Genomic DNA, 23,003 nt, shown 5'->3' with positions numbered 1-23,003 from the left:
CTTTGTTCTCATTTCACCTCACTATTTCTTATTCCTTCCCTGTCATGCTTTTCAAAATAACAGGGTCATTATTAACACTAATCTCTAAATCCAGACTCCCAGAACTTACTCCCAGTATTTCTTCATTTCTTTACCAATACTTCTGGTATGAAGCCAAAGTATGGCGCAGGGATAGTCTCAAGTTTCTTAGTTCCTTCTGCGTATTTCAGCTGTTCTGAGACAGAAACTGTTGGGTTTCCTGACAGGAGTCAAACCTGTTCCCACAGTCAGGAGGACCAGGGAACAGGTTGTTTTCCTTGCAGGCAGTGGAACACCTGGACAGAAAAAGCATCCTGATATCCCCATGCACATGTCAACATGAAAATCTACCTACCACTTCCTGACAGAAACAAATGTTATGTGCTCTCAGCTAAGGATAGCTTACACCCAGGAGAGATGAGGAATTTATTTTCTGAGCCACAGTGGAGAAACTCGTGGTACACACAGTAACACTACTTTGTATCCTGTTCCCACAGGCAGTCTGGAAGCACTTTGAGTGTCTTTTCCTGCACTCACCTGTAAAACATCAAATCACAACCAACATGAAAAAGGTGATTGTATGGGAGAAGGTGATCTTAGTATATTTCTCCTTGAAGACCTGAGACTCCTATCTTGCCTGAGCTACTTAGGGTGCTGTTGGAAGGACACAGAAATTAGAGAAAGAATGTATACAGAAAGTAAACAATTGTTAGTAGCAGCATAGAAAACCTAGAGAAAAATGTGACCTTACTGAGTTTGTGGTGTCTTGCTTTCAGGACATTAGCTTAACATTTTAAAAACTCCTATCCATACTTTTCTTTTAAGTTTCCCATGTCTTTGTTTATGGGGAAAGCTGTTAGCAACCTCAACATTACTCATTGATCAGCTGACCTGAAACCACATATTTCTATCTATTGGTAACTAAATTAGATTCTTTTCCAGAACAAATTCAGAAACAGCATGAGGGGACAGGGCTGTATACCACTCCCCCCTGTCTCCCAAACCATGTGGGACATCATGTCCACTGGTGAACCAGAAACTCTTCCACTTCAGCAGTACTTAAATAAGATGGTGTCTTCAAGATTCCAAAGCAATTTAAGGTATGTTGTCTTCATCCACAATAGTATCTGATTACCCACTCATGCCTGTAAAATGAGATGTTCCTTAAGACATGCAAATGCTGTTTCCATTATTTTCAAGTTAATTTTGCACATATGTACTTTTTTAATTAAGAAGGCATAGTGCTCAAAATTAAGTCAAAACCAGCACACTGCTGAATATCAGTGAAAAGAAAATTCTTTCTTTTGGCCCGATTTTTTTTCAATAGATAATACACAGAGGAGGCTTTGAGCTCCTTGAGAACATACTCATAGCAAACAGTTTTTTTACTTACAGTAATTTTCCTCACTGAATTATTGTCAAAGCAAACTCTTTTTCAAACAGAAATGGTATTTCACAGCAATTTGTGGGGGTTGTAACAAACAAACTCAGAAATACAAAGATCATTTGATGTTTAGTTCACGGCTCAGTTTTTTCTGTAACAGCAGATATTCCTTCATCCTGTGGAAAAATTCCAAATTGCCTTAAAAAAAAAAGGAAAAGAAGAAAAAAAAAAGAGGGGGGGCAAATTAAAAGAATGAGAAAACAAAACAAAGAAAGAAGGGAAGAAGGAGGAAAGAGGGGAAAACTCTTTGTTAGAGGAAATACACATCAAAGAAATACAGTACAATTTCTTATGATGTTGAAAATTGAATTATATTTCATAAAACTTAAATTACAGAAATACCCCATAGGTGGCTTAAAAGTGAATGTGATTTTAATACATGAAAATTAATAATGAATACTAAAGAAAGAGTTGGCAAGCAGAATGTTGTTCTGTGGTTAAAAACTGCTAGCACAGACCAAAATGCAAACTTTCTGATCTCCATGATAATTGGCTGCAGATGAGCATACTCAGATTAGGACATAAATCCCTGAGGCCTGTCACAGTCCCAGCTAGCCCTCATGGCTCTTTAGCCAGGGCTGTTTAAGGGATAACAGCTGCTTCAGGAACAACTGGCTGGCCAGGGATATGGTTGCTGATCAGATCTCTCTTCTCGACTCCAGAACCTCTGTTAGGGGCTGGGGAGCCACAACCTAAACCAGGCTACCAAGCCTCAAAGCCACAGAGAGGGGGTGTTCTTCTGTGCATAAACTCCAGAATCTGAAAAAGTGTCTACTGTGGGGGAGAGGCCAACAACTGAGAGATTAAGATGAAAGTTTTGAAGTTTTGAGAGTTGGCATAAAGTTCATGGGTGGCCTCTCTGCTATTGGAACAAGCACTACTGGGAAGCAAAACACCACCATTGCTAATATTGCCTTGAGGCACAAAGTCCGCATTACGGATATATACACCTCAGAAGGAAGAAACAGGTGATTTTGCAGGCTGTAAACTGCTTTGCTTGCTCTCTCTCCAAACATATGTTTGTATTTATATGGCAACTTCATGTTTTGAATAGAAAGCTGATAGGTAAATAAATAGATAGGTATTTGATTACCCTGTATCCTTACATAAATTTGGCTAAAGTTGTGCTTATATTTTAACTAATTATGGGGTAATTCAAAAGATTAAATTTGCAACCACTTCCTACCTTCATCTGCTGCATGGAAGAACTTTCATCTCCCCGAGTACTGTATCAGTTCAGTATGTCTAATACATGATGTAGTTTCTGTGATACAATTCTCATTTCAATTGCAGTACAAACTTCAGTTACAATAATTCTACTCTGACAGGATTATGTCTGAGGACATAAGACTTGACAGGGTTACATTTATGTGAAGAAATAACACATTCACATATACGTTGAGGTTGTGAATTAGTTTCTTATAGCAGAAAGCATCCCACATTGGCTCAACAGTCCATATTAGCAGAATTTAGAGATTCCTGGTAAGCTCTTACTGTATAAATATACAATGAATTAAACCAAAACTAAACAGGAATCTTATCTGTGCTCCACAGAAGCATCATTAGTTGGGTTCCCTTTTGTCACATACTTTCTCCTCTAATTTGCTGCTAAAATAACAGAATGATTAACCTGATAATGTCTTAAGCCCTAAAATTAAATACACATAAATTTAAGAACTGGGCTGGGTATAAGAACCTTTGGATTCATTTTAACTGGCTGTAGCAAGCGATTCATAAACATAGCGAGTGCTCCATGTAGCTCCTATTACTTCATATTATTAGTGGAATCATACATATACAAGCAAAGACAAACTATTGTATATTTTGTTGCAAAATATAATTTAATGCAGACAGGGGCACTTGCATTTTGCAGTAGCTTCCACTGAACTGGAGCCAAGTACATTTCCTTCTTGGCCTCCTTTCCCCTCTGTTTTAATTTTGTGCAGTATCAGTTAATTTTTGTTGTAATATCTAAAGGAATGCCCCCTAAATTAGTTTTTACATAGTTATTTTTAAAATCATGTAGCTACATGTTTCATATTCCTAAGGAAAAAAAGTTACTGCTTAGAACAGTGTTCTACATCTTTCACTGTAATCATTACTGCTTTCATGCATTCACTTCAGATCTTTCCAAAGAAGTATAACCATGTGATATGAAATACGTGCTCAGTTTACAAGAACACAGTTCATCAAGAAAAAAAGCAAACACAAAAACTTGTTGGGTTTTCTTTTTTACAATGTGAGAATTTTGATTTGCTTTATTTTATAATAAATTATTAAGATGCAGTAGGGCCTAAGTCCCAAATCTGCTTCAGAAAAAACCCCCACAACTTCAAACACTAAAAAGGCACTGAATCCTCTAAGGACTGGACACATATTGCTTCTAGAAAGCAACATGAAACCTGCTCAAGGGTGCTGTGGACCTCTCACAGACCTAGCAAACATGGTATGGAAATCACCTCTATGGACAACTGACCCTGCTCTTCATCAGACTGTTCAGGTGCAGAAGTCCATTTCATTATATCTAAAAGGAATCAGCTAATCTAACAGACATAAAATTATCTTTATAACCATGTAGCAGGTATATCACTGCTTTTCTTTAGAAAAAAAAGTATTGTTTTCCTTTCATGAATCAGGATAAGCCAAATTTGATCCAAACTCTGGATCAAAGTACTGATGAGGGGAAAAAGAAAGCAAAATTTAGTTCATATGTCAGATAGGGGGAAAGGTGCCTCTTATCTATTACAGAAAAGAGAAACTGACCATCCTATTTATTTCTGTTGTTTCACAAGATCTTGCACAACTATGGAAACAGTTATTTAAAACATAAATACACCTGCATGAAAACAGCATCTTCCAGCAATATAATACAAATTCTTTTATTACCTGAAATGCATGCATATCTAATATGCTGCAAGAAAGACTTAAGAAAATGTTAGAAGTTAATTAATTTGGCACAATTGACAATTTTTTAATATTTGGAAGCCTTACTCAGTGTTTAATAAAAGAAAAACCCGCAAAGCAGTTTGGCTTTCAAGGGCCACATAGTGAGAGTTCCAAAAACTCTTATTTTTGATAAATCCTTGAACAAAATATTTCAGCTTTTTCAAGAAATTACTAGCTATAATAATAATACAGCAATAAGCAATGCAAAGACCTGACAAATTAAAACAACGTGCATTGAGATTGAAAAATTGAGGCATAAGAAAAATATGTATCTTTTCAGACAGCTCATTCCTTCAGAAGACTTCATTAAAATATAAGTAATTACACCTAACAAGACTATAAAGAAAATCCTACTGGATCCATCCTGGATCTCAAAGTACTTTTCTCTCTATATGGACAATCCTACAGAATTTTTCACCCATTCCATTTTACTTATTTAACTTGTCAGTCCCCTAGAACAATTACTTTTACTTCTGTACTTGGACACTACTGGTATTTTACCAGTAATTAGTTATCACAGCAGTACATTTTGTTTTAAAAATGGTGAAAAGAAGAAAAAAGGAATAAAATTATTTTAATACTTTTACACTTACATAGCATAAACTTTAATTTTAGTCCTGAAAAAGAGACTTCCATCCAAAAAAGTTGAACCCCCAACCTTAATTTTTATTACTTTTCCAGGTATCTGTTGGTTCTTTGCAGCTATTTTTCTCCATTTTGCCTGCCAAGCAAGTCTTTACACAACAGCAGCAATTGTCATCACCACCACTACTTATAATATGCATACCATATAGAATGTGACAACTTCTAATCCCTGTTAAGTTGCTGGAATTCTGGAGTAATTTTGTAAGTCTATTACTTGATCTCACTGAGATCATGTTTTGGCCCTGCTCTTCCTCATGCCATTTGAGGAACACTCAACTTTCCAGCACAGTGGCACTTTACACATTCTGTTCTTTACAGAGAGGCATGTTTTTACCATGCCACTGTTTCTGTACGTTGCTACACATAAGCTGGTGACCTAATTTCTTGAAACAGGATGCAAGACCCAAGAGCGTAACTCCAAACTGCCACGTACTTTTATGGGCTGGATCAGAGAATGTTCCAAGTTTTTTGAATCATTTAATGTCTTGAAAAGGTTCCTTTAGACAGAATTGTTTGCATCCTGCACATGCCAGACTGAATAGGGATCCAGTGGTTTTCAAATGCAGGGACCAGAAATCTCTTGGGTTTTGAAAAAATAAATAAATAATTTAATCTATACATTTTAATTATACTGAGTGCTAAACCCATCATATATTTTCCACTATTTAAATTTGAAAAAGAGGCTATAAAAGGAATTTTTAAAAATCACAGGGAAAATGGCAATGGAGAAATGTGGCACTTCCAGTTTCTCCACATAACACCTTGCCTTTGCACTCATTTTCTAGAGAGATGGGCAGTTTATTTCTCAAGGTAATAAGCTCACTTAGGATATTTTCTAGGAACCCTAAAAGGTTCGGGAAGAGTTGATATATTAACATTTTAGAATTTAGGATTTTAGAGAGTTTAAGATTCTTGTTAAGTAAGATGTGAATGTGGGTATTCATCTTTGTTGTTCTATATCCATGTTTTTTGTGAATTAGATCTCCAGAGCTGTGGTTTTCAGCTTTCAGTGGCAGAACCCCAAGTGTTTCACGACTGTATCTATTTCAGGGATGATAAATAAGAAATGGAACTCTGTTGTCCTTAGTTTTAAATTTGTCCTACTGGAATTGAAAACCAACATTTTTAAGTTAACATATTGCGAATCCATTATTTAAAGGATTACATTTTGTCTAGAGAAACATTTCAGTGATAAAACTTAGTGGTGCTCTCATCTCTGTCACCCCTTCTCCCAAATTCTTTCTTTCTTTCTTCTTTCTTCCCAATATATCTTCTGCAGGACATTTCACATTCCTCATATTCACCTAAGGGTTAGATGACCCTTATGGAGTCCACTTACCATCCCAGTGGCTGGAGAAAGGTATCTGATGAGATCTACTACTCGTGTGAATCATTAATCCCTAATGATAGGCTGTGTCCAAACCCCATCCATGCTGTGTTTTCATAACCTGACAATTACTTTAAACAATTAGCAAGAGACAGTTAGTCACAAACTGTTAAATGAAAAAGTTGACTGCTTGGTGATGCACAGGTGATGACCAACAAGGGAGAGATCAACCTTATATTTTAAAATGTGACAGCCCACAAGCTGAAATGGATACACCCTGTCCTAAGGTTTTTGGCAAAAGAGGAAGAAATTAGCTCATTACAAAAAATAACTAATTATAAAGTAAGCTACTTATTATAAATAAATCTGACAAAATAAAGAGATTAGCATCAAGTAATGTAATGACAAGCCTCATTTCAATAGCCACAGATTTCCATTCGATCATCTTTATGCACATTACACACATGTAGACAACTAAAACTTTCCAGCATGGTAAGAGGCTCACTTGACAGAACCTCCACGGACTAGCATGTATTTCTCTAAGTACTGAAAATAAAGTTGGTTTGTTGTATTTTTTTCAAGCCAACAGTCCAGTAGCAAATATTTATTTCACACCACTTACATAAAGTAAATCTGGTACCCCAAAAGTATATACCTTCATTCAACAGCTGCTACCTGGTCAACAAACTTTATCACATACTTGCTTGGCAAATGAAAATTCCTTATTATAAACTAACTCAGCCAAGTAAGTTTGGCCACCTGCTTATGCCTTTTATCATCTGTATTTGAGACAGCTTTTGGTAGTGGTGTTTGGGGTATTTTGTGTGTAACTTACCCAGCAGAGACTGTGTGTTAACATCCCTTCTTCGGGTGAAATGTCTTCCTGGGAGATCTTTTGCCATGACAGTGGAAAGCAGAGTGTGCGCAAACAGCAGAAGGAAACATGCAATCATTTTCGTCATCTTCACAAAACAGAGACACACACAAGGATGTAAAACTGCAATAGAGGAGAGAAGGAGACAAATTCTTTGATTACATAAAAAGATGCACTCCAACCATATCAGTCACCCAGCAGCATTGTTTCCCTTCCATCACATACAAACACGCAGACACACTGGCACTGAATAATACCAACAACTTCAAGAAATAAGGTTTACATAATAACATAGCAGTTGGCAGTCCCTGTATAGCATTTGTAAGTATTTTTAGTTGAAATCCATAGTTAACATTGACAACAATTCATAATAATCAAGTATTTTTAAACCAAGAAAAGGAAGTTTGTTTCACTCAGCCTGTCAGCATAAACAGGTTTGAGGAGGACACAAATATATTTTTGTTATTCCACTCAGCACTCCTTTGCATTTTTTTTTTCAGAAGTTTAATGGTTCCTGTAGTCTGAGGGATTCTTGCTTCACAAAATCTTGGAGAATTAAAAGAGAGAGAAGAAAATATATTTCAGAAACAGCAACTATAAATGTGAACTGGTGACAACTCATGCTTACTTTTCAGAAGACAGTCCATGGTTGCTAACATGATGATAACAGCACAAGATTAATCATGTTTACAGGAATAGACTCCTGAGGACTGGCAAGGAGCTTTCCATAGGTTCTGGAGAAATTTTATTGTACAGAAGAACAAACTGACAGACAAAATTCCTACATTAAGAGATGATTCCTGACCAGGAGCTCATTAATGCATCATGAAAAGCCATGGCTGACTCTGCCATGAACAGAAAACAAAGACTGATATGCTAGAGACTAATTTTCTAGCTGTGTTCTCCATTGTTGGCTTCCTGAGACAGACACTACTTCTATCCTCCCCCTAACATTTACTGTTGTGGTTGAGAGCATCCCACAGGAGCTAGATTCAGTCTTGGAGTGGGTGATATGATGAAACTTAGTAAAGAGCTCCCCTAGGTGTGCAAGAAATGGATAGAACTACCCACTTTCATAACAAGAACTTTTTAACTGAATCTGAGTGCAATTTCTGAAGCAGTGCAAATTTTAATAGTAATTATTGGTGAAGTAACTAAGACTTGAAAATAATTTTAACAGGGCCCTCAACCTGAGAAGCAGATATGTAACAGAAGGTAACTAATGCTTCAGATCTGAAATATAATTTATCTTCTTTCCTACCATGAGGTATTCACTGGCAGAAAGGAAAATTCTGAATAAATGTTTTCTTTCTAATAAAGATATTTTGTTCATTATTTTTCAGTCTTTCCCATGCAACCACTACACATAATGTATTTTTCTGACAATCAATCTATTTTTCCTTTTGTGTATCCTACTCAGCAGCTCCAAATGCAGACACAATGTTCTGGTACATACGCCAGAATGAGTCTTTGGGCACTCAAAATGCCCAGCCTTACTTCAGTGCTCAATATTATCCATTAATGGTCAATATATGATTTAAAGACATTCAAAATAGGAAAGAGATGGAAATAACCAGTGTTAATAAAAATGGCCACAAAAAAATTAAATTTCTGGGTATCTAGATGGTATTATTGCTTGAGTTTTCCCAGTTTTCTAGTAGAAACATATGAACACTGGAAACAGCACACACCACTGGAAATGGGATTAAATTTCACTGGAGGCAACAGTTGTTACATCTGGAGATTACCAGTCCCAGGTGGTCTCTACATCAACACAGACAGGGCTGTGCCAGGGGTCTCCTCTTGCTCAGACCTGTTCCTTCAGCACACCAGGCAAGGATACATGCCAGTTGTACCACTGGTGTTTTAGGAAATAAGAAGCCATGCTCTCAGGGCTAAGGAGAGTAGAGAAATATCCTCCTTGCAAGGCTGTTACAGGAACTAGGCATGGACAGAATGTTCAAAATGGCTTTGTGGCTCTTACCTACTTACCAGAGGCCTAACTCATCCCTCCTTTCTATCCACCCTAAACAGCTGTGAAGACGGCACTAAACTCTCAAGTAAAGCCATTTTACCTGTGCCTGATGGCACATTAAAGAACCAAGGACAATGTGGAAGAGCCTTCACAACACATTACTAAATGACCCAGCAACAGCAGGACGCCAGAGGAAATGGTGATAAAGCTGTTTCTCAGGACAGTCTCACCCCAAACTAAACCCTCCTACATCCTGACACTTAACATATTTTAAACCTTTGTAGCAATTTTTGATATTTGGTCATAGTTTCAAATTCCCTAAACTCACATCTGTCCAAAAGCAATTCCAGAAATAAGAAAAAAAAAGTGCTTGTTGTGATTTTAAGTCTTTGAATTCTGTGAGGAAAACGTTTACATCGCAAGCAAATATCATATGATTAGCTGACCATATAAACTGAGATGTCTTCATAATCATTCATTAGCTGTCACTGACTTCTGAAATACATTAAAGCAGTATATTTTCAATTTAGTGTAATTTTTACCAGTCCCTTTGAAAAGTAAAGTAAAGAAACAGAACCACTGAATAACATATTGCTCAATAGTACTTACTTTGGATTCAAAAACCTTAGATCCTCAGATATCAATATCTCTACTAGTCTGATAATAAGAAAAGAAGTCTACTTAGAGATCTACAAAAAAGGATCCAACTCTTGCTAAAATAAAATCTACTATGAACATATCCTACCCTCACAAACAGTGTATTAAAATACTGTATCAAACAAAAGCTATACTTAACAGCAAAGAGCTTTAGTTGCCTCATCTTAAAAAAAACAAACAAAAAACCCACAACATATAATCTAAAATAAAAATGTAAGCAAAATTGCATCCATTTTCAGTGTGAAGGAAAAAACGAAAAAACCCCAAACCCAAATTCCCAAAGCCAAAGGCTGTATATGTGATAACATACACTGATCCAAGCCTGCTGTCACCCCTTCATCCACACTGAAACCTTCTGTGCTGCTTTCCTGAGGTGATGACAGCCTGGACTTGAGTGCTTTGCTCTAGTTCCAGGTACATATTTGTGTCCTCTGCTGTTTGCATTTTTACATGATCAGTACTGTGTTTAATGGCTGCTCCACATACAGTCCTCCCATGGTTCTCTGTTTATCTTCTGGGTTTTCTGCAAGGTCTCCTATCCTACTCCAGAAGCTGGATGGTGCTTACTGCATTACATTTGGTATTCAACACCTCATTTCCCAGCAGGCTAAGCCCTTCTGCCACAGCAGAAGCAGTATCTTCCCACTGTTAGCTAACCCTTTCTCTACCAGCTGAGAACACATTCCCAAAGTGCCAAACTTAGAAAGTCATATTTTTGTGACTACCTGGAGAATATATTTCAGGCACTTTGATTCCTGCTGTTAGCACTATACTATTGGGAACGAACTCTTCTGGGCAGACCCAAGACTAAGTCACTGCAAGACAAACATTCTGAACAGCTTAAAAACACCCAAACAAAAAAAAAAAAAAAACACCAAACCAAAACAAAAACAAACAAAACCACCAAAACCAACAAAAAAAAAAAAAAAAAAAACACCAAACCAAAACAAAAACAAACAAAACCACCAAAACCAAACAAACACACACAAAAAAACCCAAACCAAAACAAGAAAACAAACAAACAGAACAAAAACCCAGTAGGTGGAGGTCTGGCAGTCCATGAGGCTCTACCAGGCTGAGCACCACCAGATTCACCAGCTTCCACTGCTCCACTCCTCTACCCACAGTGAAAGGAAGAAGAGCAGGGCTTTCACAACAGCCTTGGAGCACTGAGTGCAGCACAGTGCTGTGCTGGACATGTGAAGAAGCTGCTAACAGAGAAGAGACAACTGCTGCTCACAGAGATACAATCTGGTGAGGGCTGCTGGCAGTATCTGCAGCTGTCCACAAGTTTGGTATAAAAGAGGAGATTCTCCTAGAAGATGGCAAAACAGACAGGCTCTCTGTTCTTTTAAGGCTTCCCTCACTCTCTAACTGGCTGCTAGTCAACAGCTGAATATTGCCATGATGTGTTCTTATCGGTTTTACCAGTGCTAGCTTAGCCATATACTCATGCAGCAGTGTAATTTTTCTGATGCACTGTTATGGACCTTCACGAACCACACTGTAGGAATACTAAAAAATAAAATTGAGATTTCATCTTTGAAATACCTATTTCCTTTGTTGGATAGCAGTGAAACAATACAAGCCTGTTTCTATGCTTTCAAATATATTTCCATGGAAGTCACCTTGTAAGGGATTGATGGCTGTTTTGGGCAGAGACACTACGGAATATTCAGTGTCAGTGGTGATAAACCAGTGACCTTCTCCACTGCCTGTTGCAAGTTATTAATATTTTTCCTCTTCACTGTGATAACTCTTAAATAATATCAAAGGAAAAGAGATGCTCTGTGGCTTATGCCAAAGTCAGTGTCTTTCCATCTCTTACCATGCTTCAGGAAAATTTCCTTTACAGAGAAGCAGAAAACCTCTCCTGGGTTTTTAAACTGGCCTGGAAGATCACCTTTTTTCACTCATGTACCTTAAAATGTACCTTTCTTTGCTGATCAGATCATGCTGAAAAACAAATTGGAAAACAAGGTAGTAATATGTTTCTTCTGCTCCTCTGTATGGTCTTCCTCCTTGTCTTGTAGTACAAGTTTCCTTCCAAGGCTAAATCAGAAACATAAACTCTACAAATCCCTACCTCTCTACCTTCTCCAGATACCACCAAAATTGATGCAATGTACAGAAGGGGAAATTCTCAGTAGTAATGTGGAACATTAACACCTGTAAATGGTATCCTCTCTCTTGAACCCTATATAATTTGTCATGATAGATGGGAGGGAAAGAGAAGACAAAAAAGCACCAGAGGCAACAGTTATTAGCACTTCGGAGGTTGCCTTTGGCTTTTCTTGTTTCATAGTTAAAAGAGACAGCATTTGCTCTCATTAAGCTTCCAACAAACCCAACTTCAGTGTTTTTAAGTTATAAAGAACATAAGTGCATAGAAGAAAACCATTCTGAAGTTCTTTCAGCATTCCTTACTATCTCCCCCTTTTTAAGACAACAGGAAACTGTGATCAAATCAAAAACTTTCACTGAAGGTAAATGAACTGCAAACAATCTATGTGAGTCCATAAAATCAGAGTCTGTATCCCTAAATTTTCAAACATGATGAGTTACTTGGAAAAATAAATGAGGTCTTATTACATGAAAGCCACAAAATACCTCTTTCTCAATCCCACCATCTCAGAAATTAAAAAAAAAAAAAAAAAATAGATGACAGGCACTGCAAAGCCCTTTTAACTATGTTTTACAATATATTCTGAAGTAGTTCACTATCCAAAAGCCAGCACATGCATTACTAGTTCACTACTCATTAAAATCACTGTGTAGCAAGGGCATCAGGACATAGAGTATTAATAATTTCCTCTTTCTGGACCAGTTGCAGACACAGGCATTTGCCAGCTCTAAAATGGAGCTATAGAGGCCCATAGAGTCCAACATCACAAAACATCTGTCCCTAGCCACACAGGTGTTGTGTGGGGGCAGGTGGGAGGGTGATACTTAGCACATCAGTAAGAAGCACCATCTTGCCTTCACCATTACAAAGGAGCATCTGCTGTCATCCAAGTGATGGACTGGATTTTCTGTAACTCCTTGCTGCACAAGGAAGGCTTCATTAGGCTTAGCAGCACAGGACAGGTAGACACTTATTCTAAATCATGACTATCAACTGCATTTTACCAATAGAGTTAAATCACCAAGAAGAAACAAGGTTGCAGATTCTGTAAGTTTGTAAATTCCTCACATGCTGCTCAACACTGATGGCAGGCCCATGAACCTACCCACAACTGCACCATACCCTGCAAAGCAGCAGACATTTGTTAAAATATTCTTTAGCTCCTTTTAAGAGGCTACCTTGGACCATTCATGTCGACAGTAGTATGAGATAAATCTGGGAAACTCATTATCCGAAAGTCAATTAGTAATTCTGGTGTATTCTGAGACAGCCAACCCAATTACAAACAGCTTTCACGGTAGCGCAGCAAGCCACCACAATAACAAAAGGAACTGTTGACTTGGCAACATCAGTCTTCTATCAATCTAAAGTAATGAGTGTCCAGGCAGTTTGAGTAACCTGAATCTGCAGTGGATTTAGGACCAGAAGTTGCGTACTCCGGTGTGAGAAGACTGGGACAAATTCTTTGCATGGGTCCATGAAGCTTCATGGCCACAGGCTGCTGTTTTGTGTTTGCAGTAGGGCACAATCCTAGAATGTGATAGCAGTGTCTGTTCCAGACATATCTGCACAGTGGTGGGGACAGGGTGACAACCACAGACTCACAAAGTCTCCCACCTTTGTCTCATATGCTTCCACACAGTCCTCCTCATCCAGCACATATCCCTACCTTGGTAACTAAAAGGATATTCCAGTGCTTTCTGTACTGAGAGATGCCCCTGCCTTGCATAGGAGTTGGGCTGTAGCTGAACCTCCACCACTACCTATTTATTCCATCTGCTGCTGCAAAATCCCACAGCAGAGTTGTAACTTGGATTAATAAAATCAAATGTGACAGCGGAGTAAATTAACTTAGATTTTGAAACAGTACAGGGAAGACCCATAATACATTACAGAGCAGTTCCTAGAAGAGGAGATGAATGACATTTGGTAATCAGCCAAACGTGCCCACAAACCCAACCCTGTACATGATACCCACGTGCAGAGCATAACTGAAGGTGCTACAGGATACAGAAGGGCAACCACATTCTGGAAGCTGCCCAAAGAGTGCTGGGATAGGGAAAGGACAACTTGCCTATTCAGGCACAGAGGCCAGAGAAGCACACACATGAATTGATGAGTTCAGACACTTAAACATACAGCATATCAGAAAGAGGAGACATCAGCATTCCATTTTATTGTCAGGTGTAAATATCATAGTAAGACTTCTACACAAGAGAGTCCATTATTTAATGGGTGTAGAGTACATGTACTACATATATAACCTAATTTTCTACAGCTCTAATGAAATGAAGAAGACTAAGGGATCTATTGCTTAATTTAAAGTCATCCATCTGAATGACAGACTTCCTGATATCACTGTTGTGAAATGAGTAACTACTAAATCATATAAAGATAGAATGATTTAGGTCAGAAAGGACCTCTGTAAGCTATCTGGTCCAACCTCTGCTCAGAGGTGACGTTGAGGACCATTTCAGTAACTTCAAAAACTCACCACATAGAAGTTAATGGTGGTGCTATAGAACAGTACACCCATAGTATGGTTTACTCTGCATAGTTTCCAGTGGTCAGACAGCAAGCAGTGGGAATTCTTATTTTATGACAGCATCAATCTCCATGCCATGATTTTCTTCAGTTGCCACTTGGACAATAGACCTTTTCATTATCTTGTTCTGTTGAGAAAGACTCATTTGCACTGAATCTCATCTAGACATCAGAGTTTCCACAATGTGCCCAGAAGAGTAGCATGGGAAAACAGAGAAAATTCACTTTTACCATGGTAGAGTAGGGATTTAAATGAAAGCATATATTATATGACATATGATACACATGTAGGCTGTTTAGTTTTGTCTCTCAAGTAGTCACAAACCATAACTGCAACAGAAAGGTTTAAAAAAACAGAAAGGTTTACTGCAAACAGAAAGGTTTAAAAAAAAAGGATGCAACAGTTCTGAAACTTATTTGCAAGTCACAATGACCTCAGAACCAGCACCACTGTAAATCAATAATTTGGGGATTAAACTCACTCCATTCCAAATACTCTTTGCTCATAAAGGAAATGCTAACAATGGGTAAACTCTATAATAAGAGCTTGTTAATGATATCCACAATATAATTAAATAATGCTTACTGTTTAACCCTCCTATGGAGATGGCTTATAAGTCATGAGAGAGTATTTAGATTTGATTAGCCTTTCCCTAGTTTGCCTGGACTGACTAAAACATCTCTTACCATCACAGCTGGGCCCCTGAGTCCCAGCTCATAAGCAGTAGAATGTACATTCCCGTGTTCATGGGAAAACCCAGTGAAGTCAATGGACAGACTCACATAATTAGGTGTGAATACTGAGTGCAGGATTAAGGATCTTAACTGCAGCTCTGTGTAACTGAGTGCTGCATTTTCTGAAGATATAAAATAAATCAAATTTAATTTGATGAAAAGCACAGTGATACACAGTACATGAGGAAAAGTTTAGAAAATCTTGTGCTTAAAGCTGAGACATCTACATGAAACGCATAATACTCAAAAATTATTCTTTAGATTTTGTAGGATTTAATGGGAAAGCCGTATGTGTATTTTACTTAGCTCTTGATTCAAGGAGAATTTTTTATGAGATGTGGTTTGGTAATTTCTTCTGAAGTAGTCAGCTGTCTGACAGAAGCACAGCTATAACATATAATACAACGTCACCTTTTCAGACCTCAGTTGGGATTATCCACCCTTTGAATGATGGTCCCACAAGCAAACCCAAGCATTTAGGAAATACTACATAAGTCAGCAGTTTGAATTCTTCTCTGTCAGTCAATATTCTACAGTTTAGCAGTGATAGAAGCCAGCTTCATGTGGTCATTAAAGATGCCATGATCATTTTTACCAGATTGGTGAGCACCGTCTCAGTAGGGCTTCCCGGGTAAGTATATTACATTCAGCAAACCGTCCCCAGCTCTGGGACCACCTCCAGCAAACCAGGGCTCTCAGGAACGGCGGGCAGCCCCTAGCCTGCATGTCCCAGGTGACCCCTAAAGCTGCCTGGAGCTGCCTGTGGGCTGTACCCTGGCACGGGGAGGAGCCGCAGCCCGCGCTGCTGCAAACTGGTGAAGACACCTGCCGGCTACTCTCGAACACCTTTCTAAGCGAAGTTTGGTTCCGATACTACACTGACCTTACTATACAGCGGGAGGGGGTTCCTTACAGCAGATACACTGTTAAATGTATTACTGCGGCATACACGGGGAGGAGGATAAATGAAGAGTTTGCTCAGACCCACGCAGTCCAAAGGAAAGGGAAACCCTTCTCCTGTGGGCTGCACCACCAGCAGCAAATCTCTCCAGCGGGACCCAGCAAGCGAACATTCAACCCAGCCCCAGACGCCGCCGCGGCCCCTCGCCTCGGCCTCCCGCTCCCCGCCGGGCCCCCGCCGCCCGCGCTGCAGCCCCCGCCGCCCGCGGGGCCTTCCCGGCCGCCCCCCACCCAGATGGGCCCCCGGGGCAGGGCCGTCCCTGCGCGGAGCCGGGGCCCTGGGGCGGGGGGCCCCCCGGAATGCGGAGACCCGGGGTGGCAGCGATGCCGAGCCCCGCCGGGCGGCACGGGTCGCGGCAGGGTGCGGTGTCCCCGGGCGGGGCGCCGCGAACCCGCCTGGCGGGCGGGAGAGGCGAGACGAGGCGGGGCAGCGCTGGCGGCAGAGCCGGGCTTACCTGAGGGGCTGGCGGCGCCGCTCCGCTCGGCGCGGGCAGCGGGGGCGGCCGGGAGCGAGCGCGGAGCCTCCTCCCCTCGGCGCGGCCCCGGACGGCGCTCCCCCGCCCGCCCCCCGGGAGCAGCCGCCTCCCGCCAGCCCCGTCCCCGGCGGCAGGAGCCCGGCTCAGCCCTACCGAGGGGAGGGAAAGGGGGGGACTCCCGCTATGGAGACACCGACTGCCCTGCCCAGAGCCGGAGCGGCGCCGGGAGGCCGCGGGAGGAGCCGCGGAGAGCGGCGTTCCTCTCTCAGCCGCCCCTGCCGTCAGGGACGCGATCCTGGTCCTTCCCTCCTTCCCCCTGTCCATGGGTGACTTTATGATATTTGTATCCCAGCACACCTCCCTAAGGGGCACGAGCTGCCGTCCCACTCCTTTCCGCCCGTCCCGTGTGAGGGACGCGGTCCCGCTGCTCTCCGTGGGCTGCTCTCCCGCTGCCTCCCCCTGCCCCGTGTATAGGACCCGGGCTGCTCTCCCGCTGCCTCCCGCCTGCCCGGAGGAAAGAGAGGGAATCGACGGCTCCGGCGGGGCACGGGCCGTCGGCCCTAGGCGTTCCCGCCGGGTCCCGAGGAACGCGGTGCCCGCTCCCTCCCACCTGCCCCGTCAGGGACAGGGCCTGCCAGCCCCTCTGGGCTCCCGGTCCCGGCGGCCCCGGCCCGGCCCCGCCGCCCCGCGCACCTCGGCCCCTCTGCTGGCTCCTCCCTGCCAAAGCTGTCCCTGCGCGGTGGCAGGCGGCGAGGGGAGCTCCCGCAGCCCCAGGAGCAGCGCCTGCTCCGGCCGAGCGGGCTCTCCCGAGGGGGCCGTGGGTGAGGAAAAGCGGTGCGGTTTCTGTCTGGCGGCTCAGCGCATCCTTCCCCGGCCAGCGCCGTGCTCCCCGGGCCGCAGCCTTCCAGGGAAACCGACCAAGGGAAACGTCGGGGAATGGAAATCCCATTCCCGTGCGCAGGACCCGCGGGCCAAGGCAAACAGTCCCTGGTGATTCATACGGTGTCTGCCACCGCGGCGAGCCGGTGGGAGTCTCCGTCGGGGAAAGCGCTGAGGGAAGCGTGAAATAAGCTGGCCCAGTAGCAGGGACCGTCGTTTCTTAGCTGACACAGCAGCGGCGTGGTCAATAGTCCGGGGGAAAAACTAAGTGTGAGGTTTATAGCAACACTTACGGTATTATGTATGAAGAAGGAAAAATAAAATTCCTGCTTTGTTCCCAAGCAACTGTGATTTCTGTTTCCTGGCAAAAGCAAACAAACAAACAAACAAAAAAACAAATCAACAAAAAACCAAACCACAACAGTGAAAACCATTTAAATGGCAGAGGTGATCCAGACTCACTATCACTGTCCAATAGGAAAGACATAAATCGCCAAACCATGCCAATTGCAGTACATCAGATGCCAGAGGAGTCAGACAGAGGAGACTTGTACCCCTCAGAGTTGCTGTGAGTCTGGCAATCAGCAGAGCTACTTTGTGTAAGTTTTGTAAGGCACAATTGTCTGTGATGTGGGTGTACAAAATCTAATCTCTAAAAGGAAGCATATAGATAACAAGCAAATCTCAAACTGAAAGTGGCTGCTGGATTCACCTTATCTTTAATTCTGAGCACTGTCTCCTGAACCTTTCCTGCAGCCAGAGAAAAGGCAGAAGATAAAAATGCAACTGAGCACTGATAGACACAGCAAACCCAGCAGAGCCAAGTGCAGAACAATTCACCCATTCTGTTTCATCCTTGTAATGTAGCATAGGATGAGGCCCCAGTCACGGTCCTAATTAATGCTCTGCTGTCCTAAAATACAGAAACCACACTTCCATTTCACTGTGCTGTGGCTTGAGGCATCAGCTGATTTGCCAGAGGAAGACAAAAGTCAGGAGGAGAAAATGTTGTAGTGACAAGATCATGTGAGTGCCCAGAGTAACTCTGGTGGCTTTAGCTCCAGTTTATGCATAAGAGAGCCCATCACTAGTGCTCTTCCCAGAGGCTGTGCAGCCTGCTGCTTTTGGCAGGTTGAACACATGGAAGGTGGAGATTGATCAGTGGGAGATTGGAGGAAAGGATGATGGCAGCAAGTCAGTACAAAGCATTTCTTTTTTTCATAAGAGAAAGCACAGAAGATGGAGGATTTTTATTTGACTTTATTTTACTTTGGTATTTATTCAATATCGCACCAGAAATACTGTGTAATCCTCACATTTCAAAGTCTCAGTCTCTTTGCCACTTGTCCTTTCTTAAATGATGTACTTCTGTCCTCCACTCCTATTGTGTCACTTCTTTTTGATTTGGGAGAGCCTTTGTTTAGTCTGTCAACATTTGAGACCATGGGTAGAGGAAGATTGGAAGATGTAAAGTAAGAAAGATCTGGAGGCTTCTACCAAGCCATGCTTTGATATGCAAAGAATCAAAAATCTGACAAAAAAACCCCCAAGCAATTATTAAGCTTCTTGAAGATTGCTAACTAGATACCTGAAGCTTTGAGTCCTTTTGTCCCTTTCCTGTCTTCTCTTAGTGCTTGGAAGGATTACTCTTAATCTGGAAGAAGCTCCCAGTGATGTAGGCTGCTTCTCAGTTATCATAGGCAACCACTTAATATAAAAAACATATTTTCAGAAATTGGGTTTCACATTATAAGCAGGTGCTTTAAGTAAAACAGCAGTGAATTGATTTTCCTCCTGCTGTTTCAGACCTTCATGGTAGTTAATTTCCAGTCTAAATGTATTTATAGCCATTTTTTGTTTCCTAGTATCAACATTGTCTTTTAACCTAAAGAAATCATTTTGTTCTCCAAGACTTGCCTACCTAGGGCATTTAGTGACAGCAATCATTTTCTTTTTCAGCTTTCACTCTTGTTTCACTCAGCAATTCCTTGCTGTGTATGTGGCTCCTGAGAGGGTGTGTGACAAAACTAAACATGATACACCGTTCAAACCCTCTCCACATAATTTCTGTTTATTTAAAATACTTCTCCTGATGTGATCAAGGATTTCATTATCATTTTCAGTGGCCACAGCACCACTGATATCTGATGGTCACCTTTGTGTTTAGTTTATATATGCAGCTGCACCTGTTTTCCAGTGGATTAATCCTCTCTAGTACATGATCTTGAGGGTCTCTCTTCCAACCTTGATGATTCAGTAATTCTGTGGTTTTATACTATGGTATTTAATATCTCTTCTAGTTCTTTAATTCTTTTTTTTTTTGTTTCTAACTAGCATTCCTAATTGTACTTATTGCAGATAACAAAGTAGATGACTGATTTTTCTACCTTTTGAAGCAAAAAGATTTGAACTTTTCCCTTGGGTTGGATTCAATGGCAGTATTAGAAGTATCTGTTCACTACCTAACCAGGTTTAACTTGTCAATAAACCATACCAAGATTACTACAGATCCTTTGTAGTATCTCATACCTTTTCTTTTACTCAGTTTTGCTTTTATGCATTTTTCTGTGAAATATCATCTTACATTTGAATGGATTTTGCAGATATTTAGGGGCAGGGAGAGTTGGTTTTTTTCCCCTACATTACCTGGTACACATTAAATTAAGATATTCTATACCTACAATATCATATCTACTAGTATCTAGTAGTATTTTCAAGAAGCCTTTCATCCTTCATCTTTTCACTACAACTTCTTTTTCGAAGTTTTCTTTCTCTTCAGTTTTTTAAAACACAGTGATTGGTGCAGAGCCAAAATATTGGCAAACGCCACCACCACCACCATCAGTCATTGCACTAAAAAAACCAAGTTTTGGAGAGTTCCTAAGGTAAAGTTTATTTGCTTCAGGTAAAACAGAAGATTCGTGATATGAGGTTATAACTTAGAGATGCTGGACACCATCCTTGGGGAATTTTTTTGGTCACTTCCTACCTAAATATTTCCATAATACTGTCATTCAGTGCATTACCCACATAACTGGTAATAGAAGACAGGACTGCTTAGGGAAATATCCTTTTTTTCTTTCTTTTTAATGGGCTATGAAATGGATCAATATGGGGTTGAGTGTAAACATTATACACTTTGACATTTCTTAGGCACTCACATAATACAATATTTTGACTAGGGAGCTATAATGCTGCAGCAACAGCTTTGCACATATGAAATAAATTGCAAAATAGATGATAAATCTCAGCTGTATGTGAGCAAAGAATACTTATTAAGTAAGTGTGTTTCAAGAGAAACTGCAAGGATAAATTTTTGACTCCATAGTGCTTTAAATTCCTTATCCACAACATTAAAGAAAACATATTCTATTTTGGCTACACCTCAGAAAAATTCAAGCAGAATGTTTAAAAAACTTTGGAGTGGGATAGCAAAGAACTGAAAGAAACATTAGTGAACTGGAAAATATGCCATCCAGTGAAAAACTCAGGAAATGCAGTGCCTTTAGTAACCCAGATTTAGGAGGTGACTTAAGGACACCATATAAGTTAGTATATAAAGGACAAAACTTGAGTAAAAGGTGTCTTCAATGCAACCAATAGAAATGCAATATCACTTAATGATAGAAACCTGCAGATAGAAAAATCAGACTAGAAACAAGCTGCTTTATCTACATCTCCGTCCATCATATTTAATAACATTTTGTAAGGATTTTTTTTTTTTCTCTTTTGCAATTTTTTGACTAATAAAGAACTGCTGTTGTAAGGCAATCCATAAATTAATGCAGAAAATAAGCAGTTTGGGGTAATTCTTTATCTTTTTGTATATTGAAGGCTCAAAAAAGATCTTGTATTTTAATTCCAAATGTGATGCCTAGACAGCATATTCAATGGTTGTCCAACCTTCATCTTGCTCCGTTTCACTGCTCCCTTGGTGCCTGCAGTTCTGCCTTGCAGATCACATTTTCTCCAGCCCGTGGAGCTTGGCACTCACCTCCTGCCTTGACCCGAGGGAAATTTGGTATGGAGAAAGACACCAATTTGGACAAGGTTGAGCAGGCTGGTGCCCAGCTCATGCACAAGCTCCCTGCAGCTGTTTGGCCGCTTGAGTTCCCCTGTGTGCTCTTACATCACAGCCAGCACAAACCAGCTGAAATCTACTCCTCACAAAATGCAGAGGTGTCTCCTAATGTCTTTTGCAGGACAGTCTGAGGTGCAGGTGAGGCTTGGCTGCTGCTAACTGTTATTCACACAGAGGCTTGGAGCATCTGTCCACAAGAGCAAGCACAGGGTGTCCAGCACAAGGTCTCACAGAGAGCTGGACAGACCTGCCAACCCTCCTTGGCTCCCAAGGTCCTCTGCACAGCCCTGGCAGCAAATCCAGACTCCTTGTCTTCTGGATGTTAGAATACAACTGGCAACAAAGGGATTAACATTTACATTTCATTATGAACTTCATGAAAGAACAAATTACTGGGGCGATTTCCACAAACTTAGGCATTGCACGACCAAACTTTCAGTTTGGTCAAATATTTTTTTGAGGTTGTGATTTTTTTTGAGAAACCACCCAAGCCTCTGAACATATACTTAATTTGAAGATCATGAGAAATCTCTTTTAAATCTAAATTCAGTACAGAGTTTGGTGTCTCCTGTTATCTCCTCAAGATGGTTCATGAGTCAGACTTAACTGTGGCTCAGCAACACAGCTGTACCATAGCCAAAAGAAAAGACACTTCCAGTACACAACACCACCAAATCAACACCAAAGCTTTAGTATATATGCATATATATGTACACATATATTCTGTTTATTAATACATATATATAATAAATCTATAATGCATATTAATAAATTATAATGTCTTTTTAACAGAACATTTCATCTGAGACATGCAGAGCCAGACAATATTCATTAATTATACTTCTTGGTTTTGTTTTTTTTTAAAATATGTACTTATGAGTTTAAGTACCACACTCTTGTTGATATGTTCTACAAGACAGTATCTTTCCTTTTAAAAGTATTATCATCACTAAAGAGAAAATCAGAGGACATCTCAAGCCAGGACAATGCAATGACAGATCAGGCAGGTATTTCTGCTGCAAATATTGCCACAAAAGCCCCCAGGGATCTGATTGGACTGACTAACTTTTGGCTGCTGGGCATCTGAAACACCACATTTTAAATGTTGATATAATTTTACTTTTTTATTCTTTGATCTATATAATTCTGTATGAAGACCATTAGGTCAAGAGCCATACTGCCTAAATTCTACCAAAGTTGTAATTCAGATGATATTTGCATGCTTTTGATATTTGAGTACAACATAGATAGACATTACATAAGATTCATGAAGAACTTTGTTATTTCATTTAAGATCCAGGCACAAAGACATCAGTA

At 40.6% G+C, this 23,003-nt stretch overlaps 1 protein-coding gene across 4 annotated transcripts in view; it reads right to left on the bottom strand.

Moving 5' to 3' along the window:
* Positions 1 to 16,752, bottom strand: part of MATN2 (matrilin 2) — a 68,946-nt gene extending 52,194 nt beyond the window's left edge. For all 4 annotated transcript variants that reach the window (XM_015618920.1, XM_033512354.1, XM_033512353.1 and 1 more), the window contains exons 1-2: positions 16,706 to 16,752; positions 7,216 to 7,377 (exon numbers count right to left, since the gene is read on the bottom strand). In XM_015618920.1, the coding sequence (XP_015474406.1) occupies positions 7,216 to 7,342 (127 nt within the window). In that variant the 5' untranslated portion in view covers positions 7,343 to 7,377; positions 16,706 to 16,752. The remainder of the gene's footprint in view (positions 1 to 7,215; positions 7,378 to 16,705) is intronic.
* Positions 16,753 to 23,003: the final 6,251 nt, after the last annotated feature.

The sequence above is a fragment of the Parus major genome, chromosome 2, assembly GCF_001522545.3.
Source record: "Parus major isolate Abel chromosome 2, Parus_major1.1, whole genome shotgun sequence".
NCBI lineage: Eukaryota > Metazoa > Chordata > Aves > Passeriformes > Paridae > Parus > Parus major.
The sequence above is the reverse complement of the archived record's forward strand: the minus strand, read 5'-3'. Positions and strand labels throughout refer to the sequence as shown.